A 21,595-nucleotide genomic window follows, 5' to 3' on the forward strand; every position below is an offset into this window, starting at 1 on the left:
TCTGACCCTCTCCCGACAGCCAGCTGTTTCTGGGGTTCCAGGTCTGACCCTCTTCCCGACAGCCAGCTGTTTCTGGGGTTCCAGGTCTGACCCTCTCCCGACAGCCAGCTGTTTCTGGGGTTCCAGGCAGCTTCGGTATCTTCTTGGCAGCTTGGCTTAGTTTGTCTTTGAGGGACTCAGCTTTTATTGCTTACTCTGGCAGGGAGGGGCCTCATGAATCTAATCTAGTCAGTTTCGAGGGGACTTCCTAAAGTTATTTTGAGTTGTTTATCTTCCTGTTTAAGGAGTTACACAATACCTTTGTTGTGGCTTTTGAATCTACTGGGAAAGACCAAAGACTTAGATTCAATTTAAATTTTTTTTTCTTTTTTTTTGGAGCTGAGGGCCTAACCCAGGGCCTTGCCCTTACTAGGCAAGTGCCATATCACTGAGCTAAATCCCCAATCCCGATTCAATTTAAATTTAAATTAAATGAATTTATTCTTTTTTTAAATGAATTTATTCTTACTGCTAACAGGACAACAGCCTTAGAGCCAAATAGCATACCTTGCTACAGGAAGAGTTTATAAAGCTGGACATCAAAGTTGGACAGTACAGTTACCTACGGAATCCACACCGGGGCAAGAACATGGTTTTACTCCCCTCCCCTTCTCATCCCTGCTATACAGTAATAAAAAGACCGCGGCATCCTCTAGCCGGCACAGGGGGAGGTATGTGTAAATTATTACCCAGGTCTGAGCGCTCTGGCAGAAATGTCACTAATGACTGGGCTAGAGCAGTTTGTTTCTGGGCAGGCAATAACACAGTGCCATCAGCTTAGGATTGCCTGTCACATCCCAACACCTTCACAATCCAGATTATCCGTGAGAATACTACAACTTTCTACCTTGTGGGTGTATCTGAAGATTAAATTGGTTGCCATATGTAAAACAGAACAGTACCTGTTAATATGGGGTCTTTTTGTTTATAACAAAAGTTTGGGGGGGTTGGGGATTTAGCTCAGTGGTAGAGCGCTTGCCTAGCAAGCACAAGGCCCTGGGTTCGGTCCCCAGCTCCGGAAAAAAGAAAAAAGAAAAAAAAAAGTTTGCTTCCTTGCTCTGACTGGCTTTGAACTTGAAATCCTCCTGCCTTAGACTCCCAAGCATTGGGATTGCAAACACATACTGCCTTGGGAGGTCAGTGGTTTTTACTTAAGGTTGGGAACCTTGTTGGAATCTTGCTAAGCACCAGAACGGTAACGTATGATTCCATGGACCACAAATGGTGCTGGACTTCTGGAAACAGCACAGGGTGGATGGCTGCAGTCTAAACTTAACTCCTGAAGCTCTCTGCCCTGTCCTGTCTCTCCCTGTCTGTTTTGATATCCATGTCTCTCCATGTCTGTTTTGATGTCCATGTACTCTGTTCCTTGACAGTTCCTGCTTTCCTTGGCCTGAGTAATAGTCCTGACTCCATTTTCTCTCTGTTATCTTCTCCCCTGGTTGGAATGCATAGGGGTAAGTTGCCCTAGCTGACATTTCCCCTCAGTCTTGGACTGGCAGTGTCCAATCAGGAACCCAGTTCCTCAGGTCTCGCAATCTCTTAAACGACAGGAGCTGTGAACCAGAGTATGCTACAGGCCCTGGACTTAGATTCTGATGTTGGCTTCATCCTTTTCTAGTTGTGTGTAACTCTGGGCATGAATTTAATCATTCTACCCTTCCTTCACTGTGAGGTGGTGACAGTTGTACCTCCCTCCCAGTCTTCTTTTTATTTATTTATTTTTTCAGTCGGGTCCTTTATTTCCTTTTGCACATTAGGCCATGAGTCCGTATGGAGTGGGCTCCAGCAGCTCAGGCTCCTTCCCGTTAGTCCTCACAAAGTGGGCTTCTCTGGGTGGCACAGGCTGGCGCTTAAGCTAAACCCAGGTGCCCTTCTCCTTGGTGTCCTTTTTCTTCTGATCGTTCTCCTTCACCCACTTCAGGAAGCTGTCTCTGTTCTTCAAGGGCTTGATATGCTCAGTCTGCACATTGATCTTCTTGGCTAGCATCTTGCCCTTAACTTGCTTGTTTACAATGATGCCCATGGCATGCTGGGTGACGTTGCAGACTCTTCTGGTTTTGCCATGGTAACACGTATAGGGCATTCCTTTATGAACAGTGCCCATTCCCTTGATGTCCACAATATCACCCTTCTTGTAGATTCACATGTGTGTGGCCAAAGGAACAACTCCATGTTTCCTAAAAGGCCTAGAGAACACCTACCGATTGCCTCTCCTCTTTCCCTTTGTGTTCATCATTTTGGTGAGTTACTCGAAGATGGCTGCCGCCACAGACCCTCCAAGCCTTCTTAGGAGATTATAGTTCTACACTGTTTGACCAGGAACAAATCAAATGCTTTCAAATTACTTCTAGTGTGGCTTCAATTACAGCGTAGTGGGTTAGCATTTATACTGCTCTTCCAGAAGATCCATGTTCTAGCACCCAAGTCATGTGGTACACAACCACTTGTGAACCTGGCTCCAGGAGGATTTAATGCCTCTCGCCTCTGTTGGATCCTCTGGAATTGGAGTTACAAATGGTTGTGAGCTACTGTATAGTTGCTGGGAACCAGACCAGATACCTCTACTGAGCCATCGTTGCCCTTCTAAATAAACTGCCTAACTTTTAATTACATGAGTTATTATGGGTTTTTTTTTGTTTGTTTGTTTTGTTTTTATTTTTCTGAGACAGGGTAGTAGTCAAGTAGTCAAGTCAAAACACTACGGTTTCTCATGTAGTCAAGTCTGGTTTTTATCTGAGGATAACCTAAACTTGTGATCTTCCTGCCTCCACCTCCCAAATGCTAGGACGATAGGTGTGCTTTCTGTGTTTGACTTGGGACTTTTTGTATGTGTTGATCAGAAACACTTCTTAGGTCACTCAGTAGTGGAGTAGTGTTCTTCAAGTGATGTAAATAATAATTGGTTGAGCATCGTGGTAGGCAGTCTACAGTAATTATTATTATTTTTGTTTGTGGTTTTATTTTGTTTGTTTTTGAGACAGGGTTTTTCTACATAGCCCTGGCTGTTCTGGAACTCACTCTATAGAGAAGGCTGGCCTTGAACTCAGAGTTCTGACCACCCTGCCTTAAAGCCTGGCTAGGGTCATTAAATCCTTTCTGAGATAGAATTCATGTGCCATAAAAACTAGCTTTTGAAAGTATCTTACTTACATGGGTGTAATACATTCAAGACCAGCCCAAGCTACGTATAAACCCCTGTCTCAAAGAAGTAAGTTAGTAATTTTAGAGTGGCTTTTGGTATATTCAAGATCTGTGTAATCATCACTGCATCTAATTTCAGAACACTTTCATCAGCCCTAAATAAAACTGTTCTCATTAGCAGTCACTCTCCACTTCCCCTCCTTGTTAAGCCCTTGGCAATCATTTTCCATGTATGAATTTGCCTCTTACAATGACACATATAATAGAGTCAGAAAACATGTGGCCTTCTGTCACTGGCCTCTTTCACAAACACATTTTTTCTTTTCTTTTTAGCAGGGTTTCAAACTGTAGCTCAGTTTACCTTACATATAGCCCTCTTGCCTCAGCTTCCCAAGTGAGCGTTGCAGTCACGAGCTGCCACGCATGGCTCATAAACATATGTCTCAAGATTTGTCTAGCTGCAGTGTCCAGTCCACTGTTTTTTTTTTTTTCTTTTTTTTTCTTTTTTTTCGGAGCTGGGGACCAAACTAGGCAAGCTCTCTACCACTGAGCTAAATCCCCAACCCCCAGTCCACTGTTCTTAATAATGGCTCATTGTTTTATTATGTAGATAGATTTACCGATTGACCTTTGGCTGGTTCTGCTTTAGGATGTTTATGAACAGTGCTGCTGTGGACATTCATATGCAGACTTCTGTATGCTTTTCATATGCAGACTTGTATATGCTTTTCATATGCAAACTTCCATATGCTTTTCATATACAGACTTGTATATGCTTTTCAGGTATCTTGAGTGTGCATAGCAGTGAATTCTGCGTAACATTTGCAGAATTATTTCAGCCGCTTTTTTTTTTTTTAATTAAAAATGGCAGGGTCTCACTGTGTAGCCCTGAGCTCACAGAGGTTTTCTTACCTCTACCTCCCCAGTGCTGGAATTAAAAGTGTGAGTCCCTGGGTATGGGAGTTGGCCGCCAGGGTAATCCGTGAGCAGTGTACCATTGTGTCACTATGCTTGGCTTAAATTGTTTTCCAATGAGGTGAACTATTTCACACTCCTCCCTGCAATATGAGGGTTCCAGTTTCTTCATAGCTAGCCTTCACCAACCTCTGTTGACGGGGCTTTCATTACAGCCATTCCAATGGGTGTGAACTAGTGATCATTACAGCTGTTTTGATGGGTGTGAACTGATGTCTTGTGTTTTTTATTTGCTTTCCTTAATGAGGACTGATGATAAGCATTTCCTATATTTTTATTGGCTACTGCGTAGATTTTTAAAGAAACATCTCTTCAGATCCTCTGCTTATTTTCAGTGTAAATACATTTTTATCTTTATTGCCTGGTTTAGACTGTCCTTGCGCTCAGCCTTACAGGAACAATAAGTGCTGCCTGGGGTATAGACTGGTGTGTGTGCATCCGTGCATCTGTGTTATTACATATTTACTTGGCATTTGTCTTGGTTTCTGTTCTATTATTGTGATGAAACATCATGACCAAAGCAGAGTGAAAAGAACCGTTTATATTGGAGTCTTCCTTACAGAGTCAGTACCTGATCGCCATGACGGGGAGCGTGGTGCAGGTAGAGAGAGTCAGATGGGGTCTGGCAAGGGCTTTGGAAGCCCACTTCCCGTAACAAGGCCACTTCTCCTAATCCTTCTCAAACAGTCTACCAATTGAGAAACAGGAATCCAAATACGATTCTATGGGGGCCACTTGCATTCGCACTACCACACATAGAATGTGGGGTGTGTGTGCCACTATGTGGATATCCAGTCAGAGGAAAGAAGAACTGAGGGGGAGTGGGTTCTCCCACTGTGTGGATCAGGAATTGAATGCAGGCCATCAGACTTGGTGGCAAGGCAAGTGTGTCTTTACCTACTGAGCCATATAACAGGCTTCAGGAGTAACTTTTTTTTAATGCTTATTCTTTGGGAATTTCCTACCATGCATTTTGGTCATATTCCCACTGCCTCCAACTCCTCCCAGCTCCACCCCCATTTCCCTACTTCTACACGTTCTTTTTTTAATGAGTGTTTTACCTGTGTCTATGTCTACCAGCTGCTTATCTGGTGCCTGGGAGGTCAGAAGAGGGCATCAGATACCCTGGAGCTGGACGGGTGCTAGGAATTGAACCCACACCCTTTTGAGACAGGGTCTTTCTCTGGACAGACCTGCTGTTCTGGAACTTGCTGTGTTTCCTCCTCCTTTGTTTTTTTCTAAGAAAACAAAACAACCAAAAATTGTCAATTTTAAAAATTAAAAAATTTCAAAGTCTAATTTGTGTTGTTCAAATAAGGCCATGGCCTTAAAGAAAACTGACTTTGCCTTCCCTTTCCTTTCCAGTAGCTCCTTGGCTGTGCCGGGAAGCATTGTGCCCACAACCCCCCTCCAGGCTGGGCTTTTTTTTTTTTTTAATTTATTTTTTGGCTAGAGCCTGTGTAGGTCTTGTGCATGCTGTCACAACAATTGTGAGTTCATATGTGTCAGTGTGCTGGTGTATCTAGAAACCACAGTTCCCTTGTCATAGCCTCCTCTCCCTCAACAACCCTTGAGTTTTGGGATGGCGGGGTGTATGTGGTGTTTGAGCATTCTACAGTCTCTACAAGTCGTCCAGTTGTGGGTCTGCTGCAGAAGAAGTTGCTCAGCTGAGGGCTGAGAGAGTCACTGATCTATGTACATAACAGTAGGTCACTAGGAGTCTGTGTTGTGGTCTGTGGATGGTCGTGCATGTGCTTGTGGGGATGGACATTAACATCATAGCTGTTATCTCAGTATCTCCCCACCTTACTTTTTGAGACAAACCTGGGACTCACTGGTTGGCTAGGCTGGATAGCCACCAAGCTCTAGGGATACCAGTCCCCAGGCTCTAAGGCATGCACTGCCAAACCCACCTTTCTTTGTGGGTTCTAAATAGCTAATCTAGGTCCTGATGCTTATGCAGTAATTACTGAACCACCTCTCTAAGCACCCGCCCCCCATTGTGAGACACGTAGTAGACCCAGGCTAAGATTACCTCTGAGTAGCTTAAATATAAATGAGACGACTCACTCAGACTATGGTTGTTTTATTTGGCCTTGACAATCCTGGTGGAACCCCCTAATGTACTTCCTAGCTGCTGGCCTGGTTACCTCCCCAGATACTTGCTGTTTCTCCTGGCTGTGTGCTCGTGGTACATCACCTCTGTGGCACTTTCTCCTCTCTCCTCCTTATTCCTCCTCTTCCTCTGCTCTCCACCCTTAACCAAGTAACTCAGATCCCATCTACCTCTAATCCCTGCAGTAATTGGCTATAATCATTTTTATTTAACCAGTAGTTTTAAATTAAGGAACAAGATTTGCACAATAAAAGCTAGTAAACTTGAGAAATCACTAGTAAGTCTTCAGGTACAGAGTTTAGCATTAGTACATAGCAATAGACTAAACTGCCACAGAGACAGGGTCATATATTGTGTCCCAGTTAGCCCTGAACTTACTATGTTGCTGATGATAACCTTGAACTTAGGATCTTCCTGGCACCACCACTAGGGTGCTTGGATTCCGGGTGTGTATCGCCTCACTAGGTAGGTGCAGGGCTGGGGACCACAGCCTGGGCCTGCATGCAGGCATCCGTACCACATGAGCTACACTTCTGCTTAGCTTCTTACTTGCTGTTTTATCTGTGGGTATGTATTGCTCAGGCTAGTCTCTGACTCATCTTCCTGCCTTGGTCTCCTAGGTAGCCGAGGCTAGAGATGTATGCCACCATGTGTAGGTCCACACTCTAACTGGAGACAAGCTTCCACAGCTCCATCGCTGTCAAGGCTACTGAGTATCACTGAACTCTCTCATTTTCCTTTTTGTTTTCAAAGAGGTGTGGTGTGGTGTGGTGTGGTGTGGTGTGGTGTGGTGTGTTTTATGTGTTCCACATGCAGGTACAGTTAGGAGCCCTCAAGAGGCCAGGAGAGGACATTGAACCCACCCTGGAACTGAAGTTTAAAATGGTTGTGGGTGCTAGGAGTAGCCAGTGCTCTTAACTCCAAGCCATCTCTCGAGTCCATCATCTTTTTAAAAGTATTCATTTATTATTTGTGTATAAGTATGATGTGTGTTGTGGAGTTCAGTGGACAACTTTGTGAAGATGGTCTTCTTCTGTGTCTATGTGGGCAAAAGGCTATGCAACACGCATCTTTTCCTGCTTAGCCATCTTCCTGACTTCAGCAAATCTCAGAATTTGCTCCCCTGGGCTTTAGTGTCCTTCTCTCCTTGAGTGGCTGACTAGATTAAAGCTGGGAAGACAGCTCAAGCATCCTGAGAGGAGGCTCAGAAGGACTACAAAGGTCCTCACAAAGCCATTGCCAGGCCAGCTAGGGCCAGCTGAGGTCTTTCTAGTAGCACTGCAGCCCTCATAGAGGTTCTTCACCTCTGAAGAGGGTCACCAAGGACAGAGAGTATTGGAAGGGTTAACTTTGTTGTCTAATCAATGCATACGTTGAACCTAAGTTCTTGGGTATCTGGGTATCTGGATCATTGGGTATCTGGCAGTGAGAGGATTGGGCACCACTGGGTTTTGCCAATACTACAAAGCAAAGAACAATGTTTACTTATTCAGAAATAAAAGCTTACATACGCCTGAGCTGGGAATATCACTCAGGAGGTGGACCATCTACCTGACAAATACCAGAGAAACAGTAGCCACAGCAAGCAAAGCCTGGCAGACCTCTATACACACACAAATGTATTTAAACTCAATTCTTTTCTTCCCCCCTTTTGTCTTTTTCCCATCCATGGGCATGAGAGATCTGCCTACTCTGAGAAATTTGTCTGACCCATGGCCTCTTCTAGGTGTCATCTGATTTCCTTCTTCCGCTCTCAGGCTGTTAATGGGAGGGCTCCCCGAGCCCTGACTTCCTCACCCTCCCATTTCCTCCAGCCCCCACTCTCTGCTTTCTGCTCCCAGGAGTGCAGCTCCCTTGAAGCTCTCACTGGTCGTTCAGAGGCTAAGGCCACTGAGGTCTCTGCATTGTTCTCTGACTGCTCTGTCTTGCCGCTTTGTCCTCTATGGCTGCCCATCCTCTAGTGTCTGTCCTGTGTTCCTCAGGGGTCGCCTTGGTTTCTTTTGTTCTACCTTCCTGAGCTCTTTCTCTTCACACTTTGTCACCAGTTCTCACTCCCGAGTGTCTGCCGCTTCATCGGACCCTCATTTTGAACTGCTTGGTAGACCTGTGCTCCCACGCCTCTTGACACCTCAGCTATACACTGCTCACACACTGCGGCCTTGCCTTATCCGTGGCTGGAAACTTACCCAGCCTCTAAAATCCTCAGGTTTCATCGCCTCTTGAGCCGCTTGGACATTCTGAATTAAAGTTGTGGTAAATTGAGCTTAAGGTGGCATATCACTCTGCCTTTATAGCAAGCCATCATACTCAGAAAAACCATGCTTGTCTGTCTTTTTTCCTGACTCCCTCGCTGAAAGAATTGAAGTTGAGTTCAAGAATAGACTTCTCTCAAGTCAGTATTAAAAGACTAAGAGTGGATGAGCTCATCTTTCAGGAGGATCCTCAAGGAACTGTATTCTTTTTGACCCTCCATATCTAGAACTCCAGCTAGACAATCCGACTTCATATTCCTTGTAGCTCTTAGGTTCAGGCAGACCTCATTTGCTTCCATCCCCAACTGGTAGCACCAGTGCTCACTTCCTTTGAGTCCTGTTGATGTCTTTTTTTTTTTTTTTTGGAGCTGGGGCCAAACCCAGGGCCTTGCACTTGCTAGGCAAGCACTCTACCACTGAGCTAAATCCCCAACCCCCTGTTGATTTCTTAGACCTGTTAAAGATTTTTTTATCGATTGGTCTGGTGAGTCTCCTTCAGTATAGCTGGATGTTCTTAACTTCAGAAACCCTGCACTGACTCTATGTTGGAGTTTTAGGTCACATACAGCTAGGATGTTTAGCACAGAGACATGAGGAAAGGCTGTCCCCCATCAAGCCTGATGACCCCAGCTCTGCTCCCTAAGACCCACATGGTAGATGGAGCGGACCCTAAAAGTCGTCCTCTTTCCACGCTCTGACAGGATCCTGTGTCAAACGAGGTGAAAGATGAGGACCTGTGCTTCATGTCATGCATGCACTTTTTTTGTAACTAGTGAAAGTAACATGCTTGATGTCAACATGAGATCTGTAATCAAGGATTAGGAGGAGGCTCCTTCATTGCCGTGAGATTCTCGGGAGGATGGGGTTCGTGCTTCAGGCTGCTGAGTGCCAGGTCTGTTGAGATGCTGGACAGATTTGAAGAACAAGGAGAATTCAGGCACTTCCTCCAGGGAGTTTCCCAGCAAGTAAATGTGTAATCGCGATGCCGTGTGATCTCTGCTGTGAGGGAACCAGGACTTATTTCTGCCCTCCACTTCCTCTCTGAGAGCAAGGACAGAGTGCAGCACAGCATACATTTCCTAAAGTGCGCTAGGCAAGGGTCTCATGGTCTCTGTGCCTAGACCCTTTCCCTATAAATTATTTCCTAAAGTGTGCTGGGCAGGGGTCTCATGGTCTCTGTGCCCAGACCCTTTCCCTGCAGATTCCTTCACCACAACAGGATGTTTTTGTTTCCAGAAATCCTCCATTGGCTCTTAAAATCAGGGAGGGGACTTTTAGGTTTTTTACCATTAGGCTGTTCAGCACTGAGACTGAGAATTGACACCACATTGGTGTCCTTGGTCTTTGCAGGGATTGGGCCAGACCTGCTCTTTCTGCAGTGGTACTGGGGGCCAGTCTCTTCACCTTGCAGCCACACCTCTCAGTTTGGGGTGGGGAGCAGTCCTGCCTGCTGGTTTAGGTGGCCTTAGGGTAGGGTGGCAGATGTGCCTGTGAGACCAGGCTGCCTGCTGTGAGCCAGCAGGAGGAGGGCATCTTTGGAAGCTTTGTCCCCTATGGGCTTTCTCCTGGTACTGCGTGGCTCGGAAAAGGAGGAAGGGCAGGGTTCAGTCCAGCAATGAGAGGCCCTTTCTCTCTCCTTTTGTGGAGGATCCTTCATATGTCCCAAGCATTCATGTCTTACCAGAGGCCCTTATTTTAAGAGGACTAGGGAGGGGAAACTAAATGATGGCCCTGGCTCATCTCTGTCCCCTAACCCCATTTTTAAATTTTTATTTCATATGTGTTGTTTTGCCTGTATGCATGTTGTGTTAAGGTGAGGGCATTGGAGGATATCTGGAACTCGAGTTACAGACAGTTGTGAGCTACCATGTAGGTCTGGGAATTGAAACCAGACCTTTGAAAGAGCAGCCAGTGCTCATAACTGCTGAGCCATCTCTCCAGCCCCTCCTCTCCACCTTTAAAGCAATATCAATAATACTCAACTCTTACTGGCACACACTGCCAGCCTGGGTCTGAGCGCATTGTGGGCATTACCTCACTGGAAGTTTAGCCCAACCCAGGAGTGTAATCTTGGGCACCCTCACTTGTGGTTGGGAACACAGATACATACAACATATCATAGGTCAGTGAGTTAGGAATCAAGAGTGTGTCTTTGAAAAGCCACCTGGGCTCAGACTTGCATGTTCCCTCCTGACTCTAGAGTACAGTTAACTCTGAACTGTCCAGGAAACCCATCCAACTATTCATTAGGGTTCTCTACAGTCCCCTAAGTGGTGGCCTCTTCTGTCACTCGTCACTCGTATCCTTGTTGACACCTTCTTCCCCTCCAGCATCACAGCCCTTGCTGAAACGATGACATCTTGCTCTTTCTTCTTCCTCCTCCCAGGACCCTGCAGGAATCTTTGAGCTGGTGGAGGTGGTTGGCAATGGAACCTATGGACAGGTGTACAAGGTGAGACAGGGACAAAAATACAGCCTTCAAACCTGTGCGGGCCTCTTGAGAAGAATGGAGGAAGGGGAGTTCTAGGTCTGGCAGTCTGAGGGAAGCTACAGGAGACGACAGAGGCTGTGGACCCCTCAGAGAAGGAGGAAAGCACACACCGCAGAGAGCAGCAACAGAAAGAAGAAGGAAGACATCTAAGTGTAGAAGTGCTTTTGGGTGTGGCAGGAACCAGTCTGCAGCGGGCAGTTGTGAGTAGGAAGCAGGAAGAGCATGTGGGGACATGAGTGTCAGGGCTCACCTGGACATTCACAGATCATGACAGAATTGTGGGTCAGCACCTCCCAAGCTCACAAGGAGACTTGGGGTTGATGGGACCTCACTGGTGGCCTGCAGAGAGGAAGCAGCTTTGGGACCTCCAGCAACTGCTTACGTCAGGGAGCCAGCAGAGCCCAAGCCTCCTGGTTTTGAGCTGCTTCTCCTCCCCACAGAAGTGGCATTTCCTCTGCCCCCCACCCCCCCATTAGCCTTTTCAGCTTGGCCAGCTCAGCCCTCTCAGATAGCCAAGTCTCCTCCCCTACGTAAAGTGGCCACATCAGTGAGGGGATTGGATGGGTGCTGCCCCCAGGAACATTTAGTCTGCTTCCTTGTCTCAGGACAGCTCCTGACGTTTCCACAGATGCCCCTGCCTGTCTGGGCCAGCTAGCCTTTCACCTCCCATTTCCCTCTGTAGCATGAGTTGGGGGGGAACAGAGTGCCCAGCTCCTGTGGAGTGCTGTCCATCCAGAGAGCTGTGCTTCTCTGTGTTTGTGCGTGTGGCGGCTGTAGAAGACAAGACTCAGGGTAGCAGTGCCCGTGTACTTCCTGTGAACAGTTCTTCTCAGGGAGCTTGGGATTTTCTTGTTCAAGCCATTGATTTAAAACAAAACAAAAAATATTTATTTATTTAATGTGTGTGTTCTGTCTTCACATACACCAGAAGAGGGCATCACATCCCATTACACATGGTTGTGAGCCACCATGTGGGTGCTAGGAATTGAACTCAGGACCCCTGGAAAAGCAGTCAGTGCTCTTAGCCACTGAGCCATCTCTCCAGCCCCCTATTGGAGGTTCTTATCAAAGGATCACAGAAGGGCAGGTGGGTGGGGTAGGAATTGAGGCAGAGAAGCTGTGACACACACAGACATACCAGTAAGAGGTGGCATGCATCAGCTGGCCCTTTTGTTTGCCTAAACTCAGCTCTAGTTTCCCTGATAACATAAGACACCTGGGGCATAAGATTGATCCAGGGAAAGGCCTTCTGCCTAGAGTGGCTAAGCCAAGAAAGCACCATTTTACCTTACATAGATGAAGGAAAGGGTTAGCCCCTGCCTATCCTTCATCAGGATATGAAAGTTCCAACTTTCAGTCTGGTGAAAATCCCCTCCAGGGAGAATGGAACTCAGCAGTGATCTGTGCTGCGCCTCAGGTTCTGTCTAGGGGCCTTCATCTTTGTGGAGCTTTATCTTTATCACCTAGAAATGTCTGGGCAGTTTTACCCTAGCTGTGATGGCTCGGGAGCCTCCCTCCTGCCTTCTGCTTTTGTCAAGTGAGGCATCTAGCCACGTGAAGGACACAGTCTAAGATCGAAAAACACCGAGAGGGCTGGGGAGATGGCTCAGTGGTTAAGAGCACTGACTGCTCTTCCAGGAGTCCTGAGTTCAATTCCCAGCAACCACATGGTACATGGTGGCTCACAACCATCTGTAGTGAGATCTCATGCCCTCTTCTGGTGTGTCTGAAGACAGCTACAGTGTACTTATATATAATAAATAAATCTTTAAAAAAAAAAAAAAGAAAAGAAAAGAAAAACACCAAGAGACATGGCTTTTCCCAGAATCAATTTCTCTTCCTTATTTTACTAAGTAAGCAAATCCCCTCTACACCCTCCATACTGGACTGTCTTGCAGGGGCGGCACGTCAAGACTGGGCAGCTGGCTGCCATTAAGGTCATGGATGTCACAGAGGTAGGAAATGGAAATGGGAAGGATGGGGCTGGCATCAAAAAAGGATCTGTAGGAGCTCAGGCCTCACCTCCCTGTTTGCCTAGGATGAGGAGGAAGAAATCAAACAGGAAATCAACATGTTAAAGAAGTACTCTCACCATCGCAATATTGCCACCTACTACGGGGCCTTCATCAAGAAGAGCCCTCCTGGGAACGATGACCAGCTCTGGGTAAGAAGTGCCCTTCCTGCCCCTCTTCACGTGGGATAAAGCAGTGTCTGTTTTATCTGTTCTGACAACCCTGCCTTCACTGTAGATCTAAAGGAACCTCATGACTGACAGAACTCTTCGTTTAGTCTTGTATAACCGATGTCTTATCCTCTTGTGTGTCTAGTGATCCTAGTGTTTGTCTCCTCCTTCCCCCGGTTTATCCTAGCCAGTCAGCAAGCACTTCTTAATCAGTAAACAGTAAGAATTTTGGCCATGTCGGAAGATGGGGATGGGGGTGGGGAAGCTTAGTCTGTAAGTTCTTGTGCCTTTGAATACAATATTGGAAAGCCATAGAATCAAAATATCTGTGAGAAACAACAGGACACAGAACTCAGACCCACCCTTGAGCACAAAGGCCTTCTGGGTGATAGTTTGAACCAAAACCTACCCAGATACCTCCTGACCCAGGAAATACCTAAGAGTCATTCTCTCCCTACCTTGGACATCAGTGCCACCGAGATTCCAGCTTCACCCTTTGTGGCTGGGCCCATACTTGAGGGAAGAGTGGCTAGGGGCATCATTGTGGCTATTGGGACAATATGCCAGGTCTCAACCCCCTGGAAGGACACTAGACTTTAGATATTCATTGCTTACTGAATACCCTGCAAAGATGAGCACGAGACATGATTACAGCCTCAGCGGTTCCAAGGATTTTGGGGGACACATATCACACACCAAATGTGTATAGTGGGAGGCCACTTAGAACTGGGAGCTAGTGGCCAAATGCTGTTGTTAACTATGGGGTACAGGGCCTCTACTCCACCCACTGTGGGATACATGGCAATTACTATAATTACACAGCAAATATACCACTCCCAGCCAGCCTTCTACTAAGTTAGATGTCAACTTTAGTGTTCCTAAGTTCCCCCAGCAGCACACTGAGTGGGACCCCATGGGTTCCCTAGCAATCTCAGCCCCGTCTTACCTGAGTCAAAGATGTTGAGACTGTCACATGGGCACATTTGCTGTTACCACTGCTCACTTCTGCTCACACGCTGAAAGCAATAGAGAACACATGAACAGCTAGCCACGGCTAGCCAAGCAGCATCTCACACCTAGTCCCAGCACTCAGCAGGCCGAGGACAGGAGGAGCATGTGTGTAAGGCTGCTCTGTAGGAAGACCCTCACTCAAACAGACCTAAAATGAGTGTGCCTGAATCTCAAACTTATATTTAGGTAATTAAAATTTCCAATTATTCTCATTTGTCATGAAATATTATTCTTTGGGTTTCCCCCTATCATTAAGCATAGTGGACACAGGCTGAGGAGTAGCTCAGATGCTTTCAAGTGTGGGCATGTGAGCTTGATCCTAAGAGCACACATAGTTGATCTTGGCAGTAGGTGTTTGTACCCAGTGATGGTGAAATGGTGAAAGGGGAGACAGACTGGGACCAGCTAGTGTAGCCTGCTTGCTGAAGTTTCTCTCTCTCTCTCTCTCTCTCTCTCTCTCTCTCTCACATGCGCATGCACACACACACAGTAGGGGATGGTATACCATTATCCATTGATTCAGGCTGAGTGTAGCTCACTGGTAGGTGCTCACATCGTGCCTTGAACACAATCCCTAGCACCCGTGTATACACAGAAGTAGCTCACAGGAGCAGATGGTGCTGGTGCATACCTTTAGTCCCAGCACTCGGGGGGCTGAGGTGGATGGATCTCTTGAGTTCAGGGCCAGCCTGGTCTATATAGTGAGTTCCAGCTAGAGCTACATGGTGAGACCCTGTCTCAAAACAAAACCAGTAAACTTTTAAAAAGCAAAAACCCACAAACAAAACAACATTCTTTGGCACCTGTACTTGCTATCCCCCGTTCTAGAGCAGTAGTTCTAAACCAGTTTGAGACTCCAGGGAAAATATGATTCAAGCACTGGACACTTCAAGGAAGATGATAGCCTGTATCACTGCCCTAACTTTGGGGATTCTTTCTTTCTTTTTTTTAAAAAGATTTATTTATTTCATGTATGTGAGTACACTGTCACTGTCTTCATCCACACCTGAAGAGGGCATCAGATCTCATTACAGATGGTTGTGAGCCACCATGTTGTTACTGGGATTTGAACTCAGGACCTCTGGAAGAGCAGCCAGTGCTCTTTACTGCTGAGCCATGTCTCCAGCCCTTCATTCTTTATATTACCAGTTCTTCTCCAAGTGTGTGCTTTTCTCGGTGACCTTAGGGAAGTCCTGTGGCTTCTGAGGATCATCTAGCCCCCGCTATCTGATGCACTCCTGTCTGGTCCCCAAACCTCTGGTCCTCCTCCAGGAGTCTGGTTGGGGGCAGAGGCCTTACCTGACAGTTTTTTCTCTTCCCAACTGTTTCCTTGGACCCGGAACCTAGCTGGTGATGGAGTTCTGTGGTGCTGGCTCAGTGACCGACCTGGTAAAGAACACGAAAGGAAACGCGCTGAAAGAGGATTGCATTGCGTACATCTGCAGGGAGATTCTCAGGGTGAGCTTGGAGCCTCTTCCCACTCCTTCCCCTCCACCACTCTGATCCATTCTCCACGCACCCCACACACCCAGGACAGCTCTGCCTGTACTCAGGCTGTGGGTGGGTGTGTTTGTACCTCAGTCTCACTCTGTCTGGACTAATAGCTAACCTCCCCTCAGTCTCTTTACACTGTCCTGCTCTTTCCCACCCACTCCAACACTACAGCTGATTGTTCCCACTCTTTTGTCCCAGGGTCTTGCCCATCTCCATGCCCACAAGGTGATCCACCGAGATATCAAGGGACAAAATGTGCTGCTGACAGAGAATGCTGAAGTCAAGCTAGGTACTATGGGTCCTTCTGAGGCCCTGTCACTGTCAAGACAGAAAACAAGGTCCCTTTCCTTAGATGTCTGGCTTAGGTCCGGCTGCATGTGTGCTTAGGCGGCTTATTCCCTGTCCCATCACCCACCCTGAGAATCTTGCCTCCTGTTGAGAATCTTGAGAGCTTTTCCCCTGCTACTCCACAGCGGGCAGCTGCTCAACGTCCTTCTGTGGTCGATAGGGCATCGGGTTCTCTCCTCCCTGGGATGCTGTCCTTTGAGCCCCAGGTTCCAGGAAGATTGGGTCAGGTTCTTCCAGACCTTGAAGGGTGGAAGAGGATGAGCAGCTTCTCAGTGGTGTGTGGTCTGGACCTCATGATTGAGACCAGGGTCATGAGTCCACAGGGTAGAATGAAGCAGAAGCTGGGGACCGTTCCTGCTGACCCTTCCTCATGCTTACAGTGGACTTTGGGGTGAGTGCTCAGCTGGACCGCACTGTGGGGAGGCGGAACACTTTCATTGGGACCCCATACTGGATGGCTCCAGAAGTCATTGCCTGTGACGAGAACCCCGATGCCACCTATGACTACAGGGTATGATGTGGGGAGTGGGAGCACTGTGGCTCCTGGTGGTAGGAAGGAGGTGGGGAGGACAGATTAAAGGTTTGGGAGCATAAACCGGGTGAGGGAAGTAGCACGTGAGCAATGAAGAGAGAAACTGGCATGGAGGCAGACCCGAGTAGCTAAAAACTGGAGGACCACAGCGTAAAGGCCTCCAGGACTTTCTAGCCACACCCTGTCACAAAGGAACTAAATTAAACCTAACATCGTACTTCAGGAAATGTTTCTATTGGAAGGGGGAATGATTTGTAGGAAGGGGGTTAGGGAAGGGATAAGGACATGGTAGGTTTGTATGGGCGCTGTGTGAAGGAAGTTACTCTGGAGTATTGTCGGAAGCGTTCATAACTGTCCCTTTTGTCCCTTGTTTTAGAGTGACATTTGGTCTCTAGGAATCACAGCCATTGAAATGGCAGAGGGAGCCCCCCGTAAGTGCTGATTGTGCCTTGGGGTAGGATGGGACAGAAGGAGGGAAGGCAAGGGAGTGAATGTAGGGAGGAGGGGGGCTTCAGAGGCCATGTTAAGGGAGGGATTCCTTGGCCTCTAAATATGGCCAAGAAGATTGATGGTCTCTCTTCTGTGTCCCAGCTCTGTGTGACATGCACCCTATGCGGGCTCTCTTCCTCATCCCTCGGAACCCTCCCCCCAGGCTCAAGTCAAAGAAATGGTATGTCTTTGAGTGCTTTCAATCTGGCAAGGAAGGTGTCTACGAGGGCTGCCCTCACCTTAGTACTTCCTGTGTCCAGGCTTTGGTGTATACCATGGAAGAGGTGTGGGGACTGCAGGTAGCAACTGGGATTGGGGTTTGGAGAAGTCAGTTTAGAGATGAGTGGCCCACTATCTTCTTCCTGTGACTTCCCTTCCAAAGGGAACCTCGCAGTGTAAACCGCCACTGTTTCTAGGTCTAAGAAGTTCACTGACTTCATTGACACGTGTCTCATCAAGACTTACCTGAGCCGACCACCAACAGAACAGTTACTCAAATTCCCCTTCATCCGAGACCAGCCCACGGAGCGGCAGGTCCGCATCCAGCTCAAGGACCACATTGACCGCTCCCGGAAGAAGCGGGGGGAGAAAGGTCAGTGGACTGCTGGGGCACAGGGGTTTTGGGTGATACCTCTTCCCTGTCTCCTCTCTAGCCATGGGGTCTTTGGGCTTGCTTTGCACCCTCTCTTACCTCAATCTCCCTGCCCAAGGAACCCTTTCCTGAACTTGTAACTGTAGGGTGGGGCTGTGCAGACAGATATTCCCAGCTGAGGTCTCCCTACCCAGGGTGGAGGCTGGGGCTGTGAGTGGAAAAGTATCCGTGGTCTCCTTTGCAGAGGAGACAGAGTATGAGTACAGTGGCAGTGAAGAGGAAGACGACAGCCATGGAGAGGAAGGCGAGCCAAGGTGGGTTTGGCAAGTAGAGCTTGGAGGTTGGGGTCTCTGTTGTCTGGAGGAACAACAGTGATGCTTGGCCTTGGGGACTCTCAGGTAATGGCATATAGTGATAGAAGCTTGTATAAACGGAGTCTCTAGACTGGTGGGTTGGCTCAGCAGGCAAGGCACCTGCCCAAGCTTGGTGACTGGAGTTTAGGTGAAAGGCGAGAATTGTCCTCTGACCTCCACTGGCATGCTATGGTGCACTCAGACACACACACATGGACCACTTACAAGCATTCATGCACACACAGTAAATAATGTAACTGAAAAAACAGAGTCCCTGCAGGACAAAGAGTGAAGTAGATGAATCTTGACGAGGAGGGTGTCTTAGGGCTGACAGAGGTGTAGGCTGGAATCTTGAAAACAACACCAGACTCTGGGCAGATGCCAAGGGTGATGATGCTCATCTAATCCTTGCACTGGGGGTCCTGAAACAGGAGGAGAGCAAGTTCCAACCAGTCTGGGCTACATAATGTAGGCCCTACTCAAAACAGGGAAGAGGGACGAAACAGAAGGCAGATTTCATGCCCCGTTTGGGATTGGCCATTGGCAGGATGGCTGGTACAGTTGGAGGCATCCACTCGGCAGGCTGCCCAGAGATGAGGACCACCAGTGTGCTCTGTCCTCAGTATGCATTTGTGCCACTCCTCAGTTCCATCATGAATGTGCCTGGGGAGTCCACACTCCGCCGAGAATTCCTCAGACTCCAACAGGAGAATAAGAGCAACTCAGAGGCTTTAAAGCAGCAGCAGCAGCTGCAGCAGCAGCAGCAGCGGGACCCTGAGGCACACATCAAACACCTGCTGCACCAGCGGCAGCGTCGCATAGAGGAGCAGAAGGAGGAGCGGCGACGTGTAGAGGAGGTGGGTCTCCATCCTGTGTGTTGAGAAGACACTGGCTATTGACCAGGGCAGGAGGAAGTGCAGAGTGAGACAGACTTGCCTAGCTCCTGTCAGACCTCACTGCTATTAGAGATTCAGTCTCCATGTCCTGACTCCCAACCTGGCCATGTAGGGATGGTTGTGCCATGAGCATCCTGTCAGAGCAGAGCCCTCTGAAGAGCAACAGTTTCTGCTATCTTTCCACTCTGGGCTTCTCCAGCTCTAGAGGCCACCCGTCTGGGCTGGCTACAGGTCTGTGTTCACGTATGTTGGTGCAGCTGATCTGTTCCAAACAGAGGCTGGGAAGACCTGCTGTACTCCTGATTATTTTGATTTTGACTTATTTTCTTATAAAGCATAGCTTTCCAATTTTGGACTAATTAAAGGCTGATAGAGGGAATTCATTTTAATTGAAGAGAATTTGTGTTTAAGTACAGTTTTCCATTTCTATATTACTCATTAAAGTAATATAGCTAGGTATGGTAGCTTTTGCCTGTACTGTTCATATTTGGGAGGTAGAGACAGGAAGATGAAAAACTCCAGACCAGCATATTCTCAAGACCAAAAAAAACCAAAAAACAATACAAAACAAAAAAAAAAAAAAAACAAAAACCGCAAAACAACCAAAAAGCTGGGAGTGTAGCTCAGTGGTCGAGGGCTTGCTAACATGCCTAAACCCCTGAATTCAACACAGCATTTAAAATTGGTTGTAGAGGCTGGAGAGATGGCTCAGTGGTTAAGAGCACTGACTGCTCTTCCAGAGGTCCTGAACAGCAACCACATGGTGGCTCACAACCATCTGTAATGGGACCTGATGCCCTCTTATGGTGTGTCTGAAAACAGCTACAGTGTACTTATATATAATAAACAAATATTAAAAAAAAAAAAAAACTGGTTGCAATAGTACATACGTGTAACCCCAGCACTCTGAAAGAGGAGGCAAGGAGATGAGACGTTCTAGGTCAGCCTGAGCTACATAGCAAGTTTGTGTCCAATCTGATAAGTTTAAGCCTTGTTTACACACACACACACACACACACACACACACACACACACACACGGTTGGGGGCTAGGAATACAGCTCAGCTCAGTGATAGAGTCTGTCATACATGAAGGTCTTGGGTTTGGTCTCTGGTAACACATGCAAAAGGAAAGAAGAATTTTGTGTGTGTGTTTGAATGTACTTACTGTTGGTGTGTAACGGAGAATGAGAACTCTGGACTTTGGGGTTTTTTTGTTTGTTTATTTGTTTGTTTCATTTTTTCAAAATTTCTAACTAAACAGTACAGACACTGTGCAGGAGACAGCAACTCCAGCATCTACACTATCTCTGCTCCTCAGAGTAGACTCTGTTCTTACTGAGGAAGAAGACATTTGTAAGAAAGCTTGACTTGAAAACTTTCTGCTGCTCTGATAGAAGTGGGGAGGACTTGACAGAGGCCTGGCCAGCAGCCTCACCACCACCATGGGAAATGTTCTTCTGTGTATAAGGGTCCAGAAGCTCAGCCTTGGCTGTTTTGATGTTTCTGTTGTTTGGAGTCAGAGCAGACACTGGCCAAAAAGAATGTCCTGCACATCTTGGGCTACCAATTTGTGAAGGTGGTTTCAGAAATCTGAAGGTCGCTTTTCGGTGCATGGGCACTTGGTGCCCCCTTTTGGCCAAAGGTTGACACTGACATCCATTTCTCAGTGTTCAAGGAACAAAGGCTTGGGATGCAAGGATTAGAAGGTGTTTATGGTGGCCATCTTAGGCTTTCAACTGCTGTGATAACACCATGACGGAAAGCAACTCGGAGGAGCTCACAGACTTGCTCCTCATGGCTTGCTTGATGATTTTCTTATAGCACCCAGGGCCACCAGTCCAAGGGTGGGACAGCCTACAGTGGGCTGGCCACTCCCATGGCAGTCATCAGTCAAGAAAGTGCACCACTAATCTCATTGGGGACATTTTCTCAATTAAGGTTCCCTCTCCTAAAATCACTCTGGCTTGTGTCAAGTTGACATAAAACTGGCAAGTGCTGTGGGCAGCAGTTTCCATCTAGCCCCATGTGCACGGCTACCTCACACTGAGCTCTTGGGGCCCAGATGCACAGCTCTAGCACAGGGCTAGGAATATATGTGCTTGGAAACATTGAAGCCTTTCCCTCCACCGTCTCTAACCTGCTCTCCATGGAGGGGCAATCCTTCCAAGGCTGTGCTGTACTAGCCCCTGTTACAGTCGGATCCCTAAGACATACTACCCCTGGTCTACAGCAACAGCGGCGAGAGCGAGAACAGCGCAAGCTGCAGGAGAAGGAGCAGCAGCGGCGGTTGGAAGACATGCAAGCCCTTCGTCGAGAGGAAGAGAGGCGGCAAGCAGAGCGGGAACAGGTATTGGCACCAGCGCACACACACACACCCGCCTCCACACCTGCCCTGCCCTGCCCTGTCCTGCCCTGGCCCTGCCCCTGCTCCTGCTGCCTGCCTTCCTGCTCCCGGTGCCCTGTCCCTTTGGCTCCCCTGCCCCTAGATTCCTCCTATCTTTTCTAGCTTCACTCTTTCTCTGTTTTCTCCTACCCTTCAACCCTACCCTGCTCCCTGCCCTCCTGTCTCTGTGCCTTCATTCCCCATCTCTGCCCACCCTGTCTCCTCCCTGGGGCACTATCCTTCATGTTCCCACCTGATTCCTCCTCATCCCATGTCCTCTTACTGCCATCTGTGCC

The 21,595-nt window shown here is 47.7% G+C and overlaps 1 protein-coding gene and 1 long non-coding RNA gene across 15 annotated transcripts in view; both read left to right on the plus strand.

Moving 5' to 3' along the window:
* Positions 1-6,458, plus strand: part of LOC134480817 (uncharacterized) — a 29,395-nt gene extending 22,937 nt beyond the window's left edge. The window contains exon 2 of the long non-coding RNA XR_010055669.1: positions 42-6,458. This is a non-coding gene — a long non-coding RNA (uncharacterized LOC134480817). The remainder of the gene's footprint in view (positions 1-41) is intronic.
* Positions 1-21,595, plus strand: part of Mink1 (misshapen-like kinase 1) — a 52,528-nt gene that overhangs the window by 23,326 nt on the left and 7,607 nt on the right. For all 14 annotated transcript variants that reach the window (XR_005489826.2, XM_063269038.1, XM_006246717.5 and 11 more), the window contains exons 2-13: positions 10,913-10,978; positions 12,916-12,972; positions 13,056-13,181; positions 15,558-15,668; positions 15,903-15,993; positions 16,433-16,563; positions 16,961-17,015; positions 17,176-17,254; positions 17,490-17,665; positions 17,910-17,979; positions 18,665-18,875; positions 21,147-21,263. Coding sequence is in view for 13 of the 14 variants with exons in the window: in XM_063269038.1 (XP_063125108.1) it covers positions 10,913-10,978; positions 12,916-12,972; positions 13,056-13,181; positions 15,558-15,668; positions 15,903-15,993; positions 16,433-16,563; positions 16,961-17,015; positions 17,176-17,254; positions 17,490-17,665; positions 17,910-17,979; positions 18,665-18,875; positions 21,147-21,263 (1,290 nt within the window). In the remaining variant the exon portion in view is untranslated. The remainder of the gene's footprint in view (positions 1-10,912; positions 10,979-12,915; positions 12,973-13,055; positions 13,182-15,557; positions 15,669-15,902; positions 15,994-16,432; positions 16,564-16,960; positions 17,016-17,175; positions 17,255-17,489; positions 17,666-17,909; positions 17,980-18,664; positions 18,876-21,146; positions 21,264-21,595) is intronic.

This window comes from Rattus norvegicus, chromosome 10 (assembly GCF_036323735.1).
Source record: "Rattus norvegicus strain BN/NHsdMcwi chromosome 10, GRCr8, whole genome shotgun sequence".
Taxonomy (NCBI): Eukaryota; Metazoa; Chordata; class Mammalia; order Rodentia; family Muridae; genus Rattus; species Rattus norvegicus.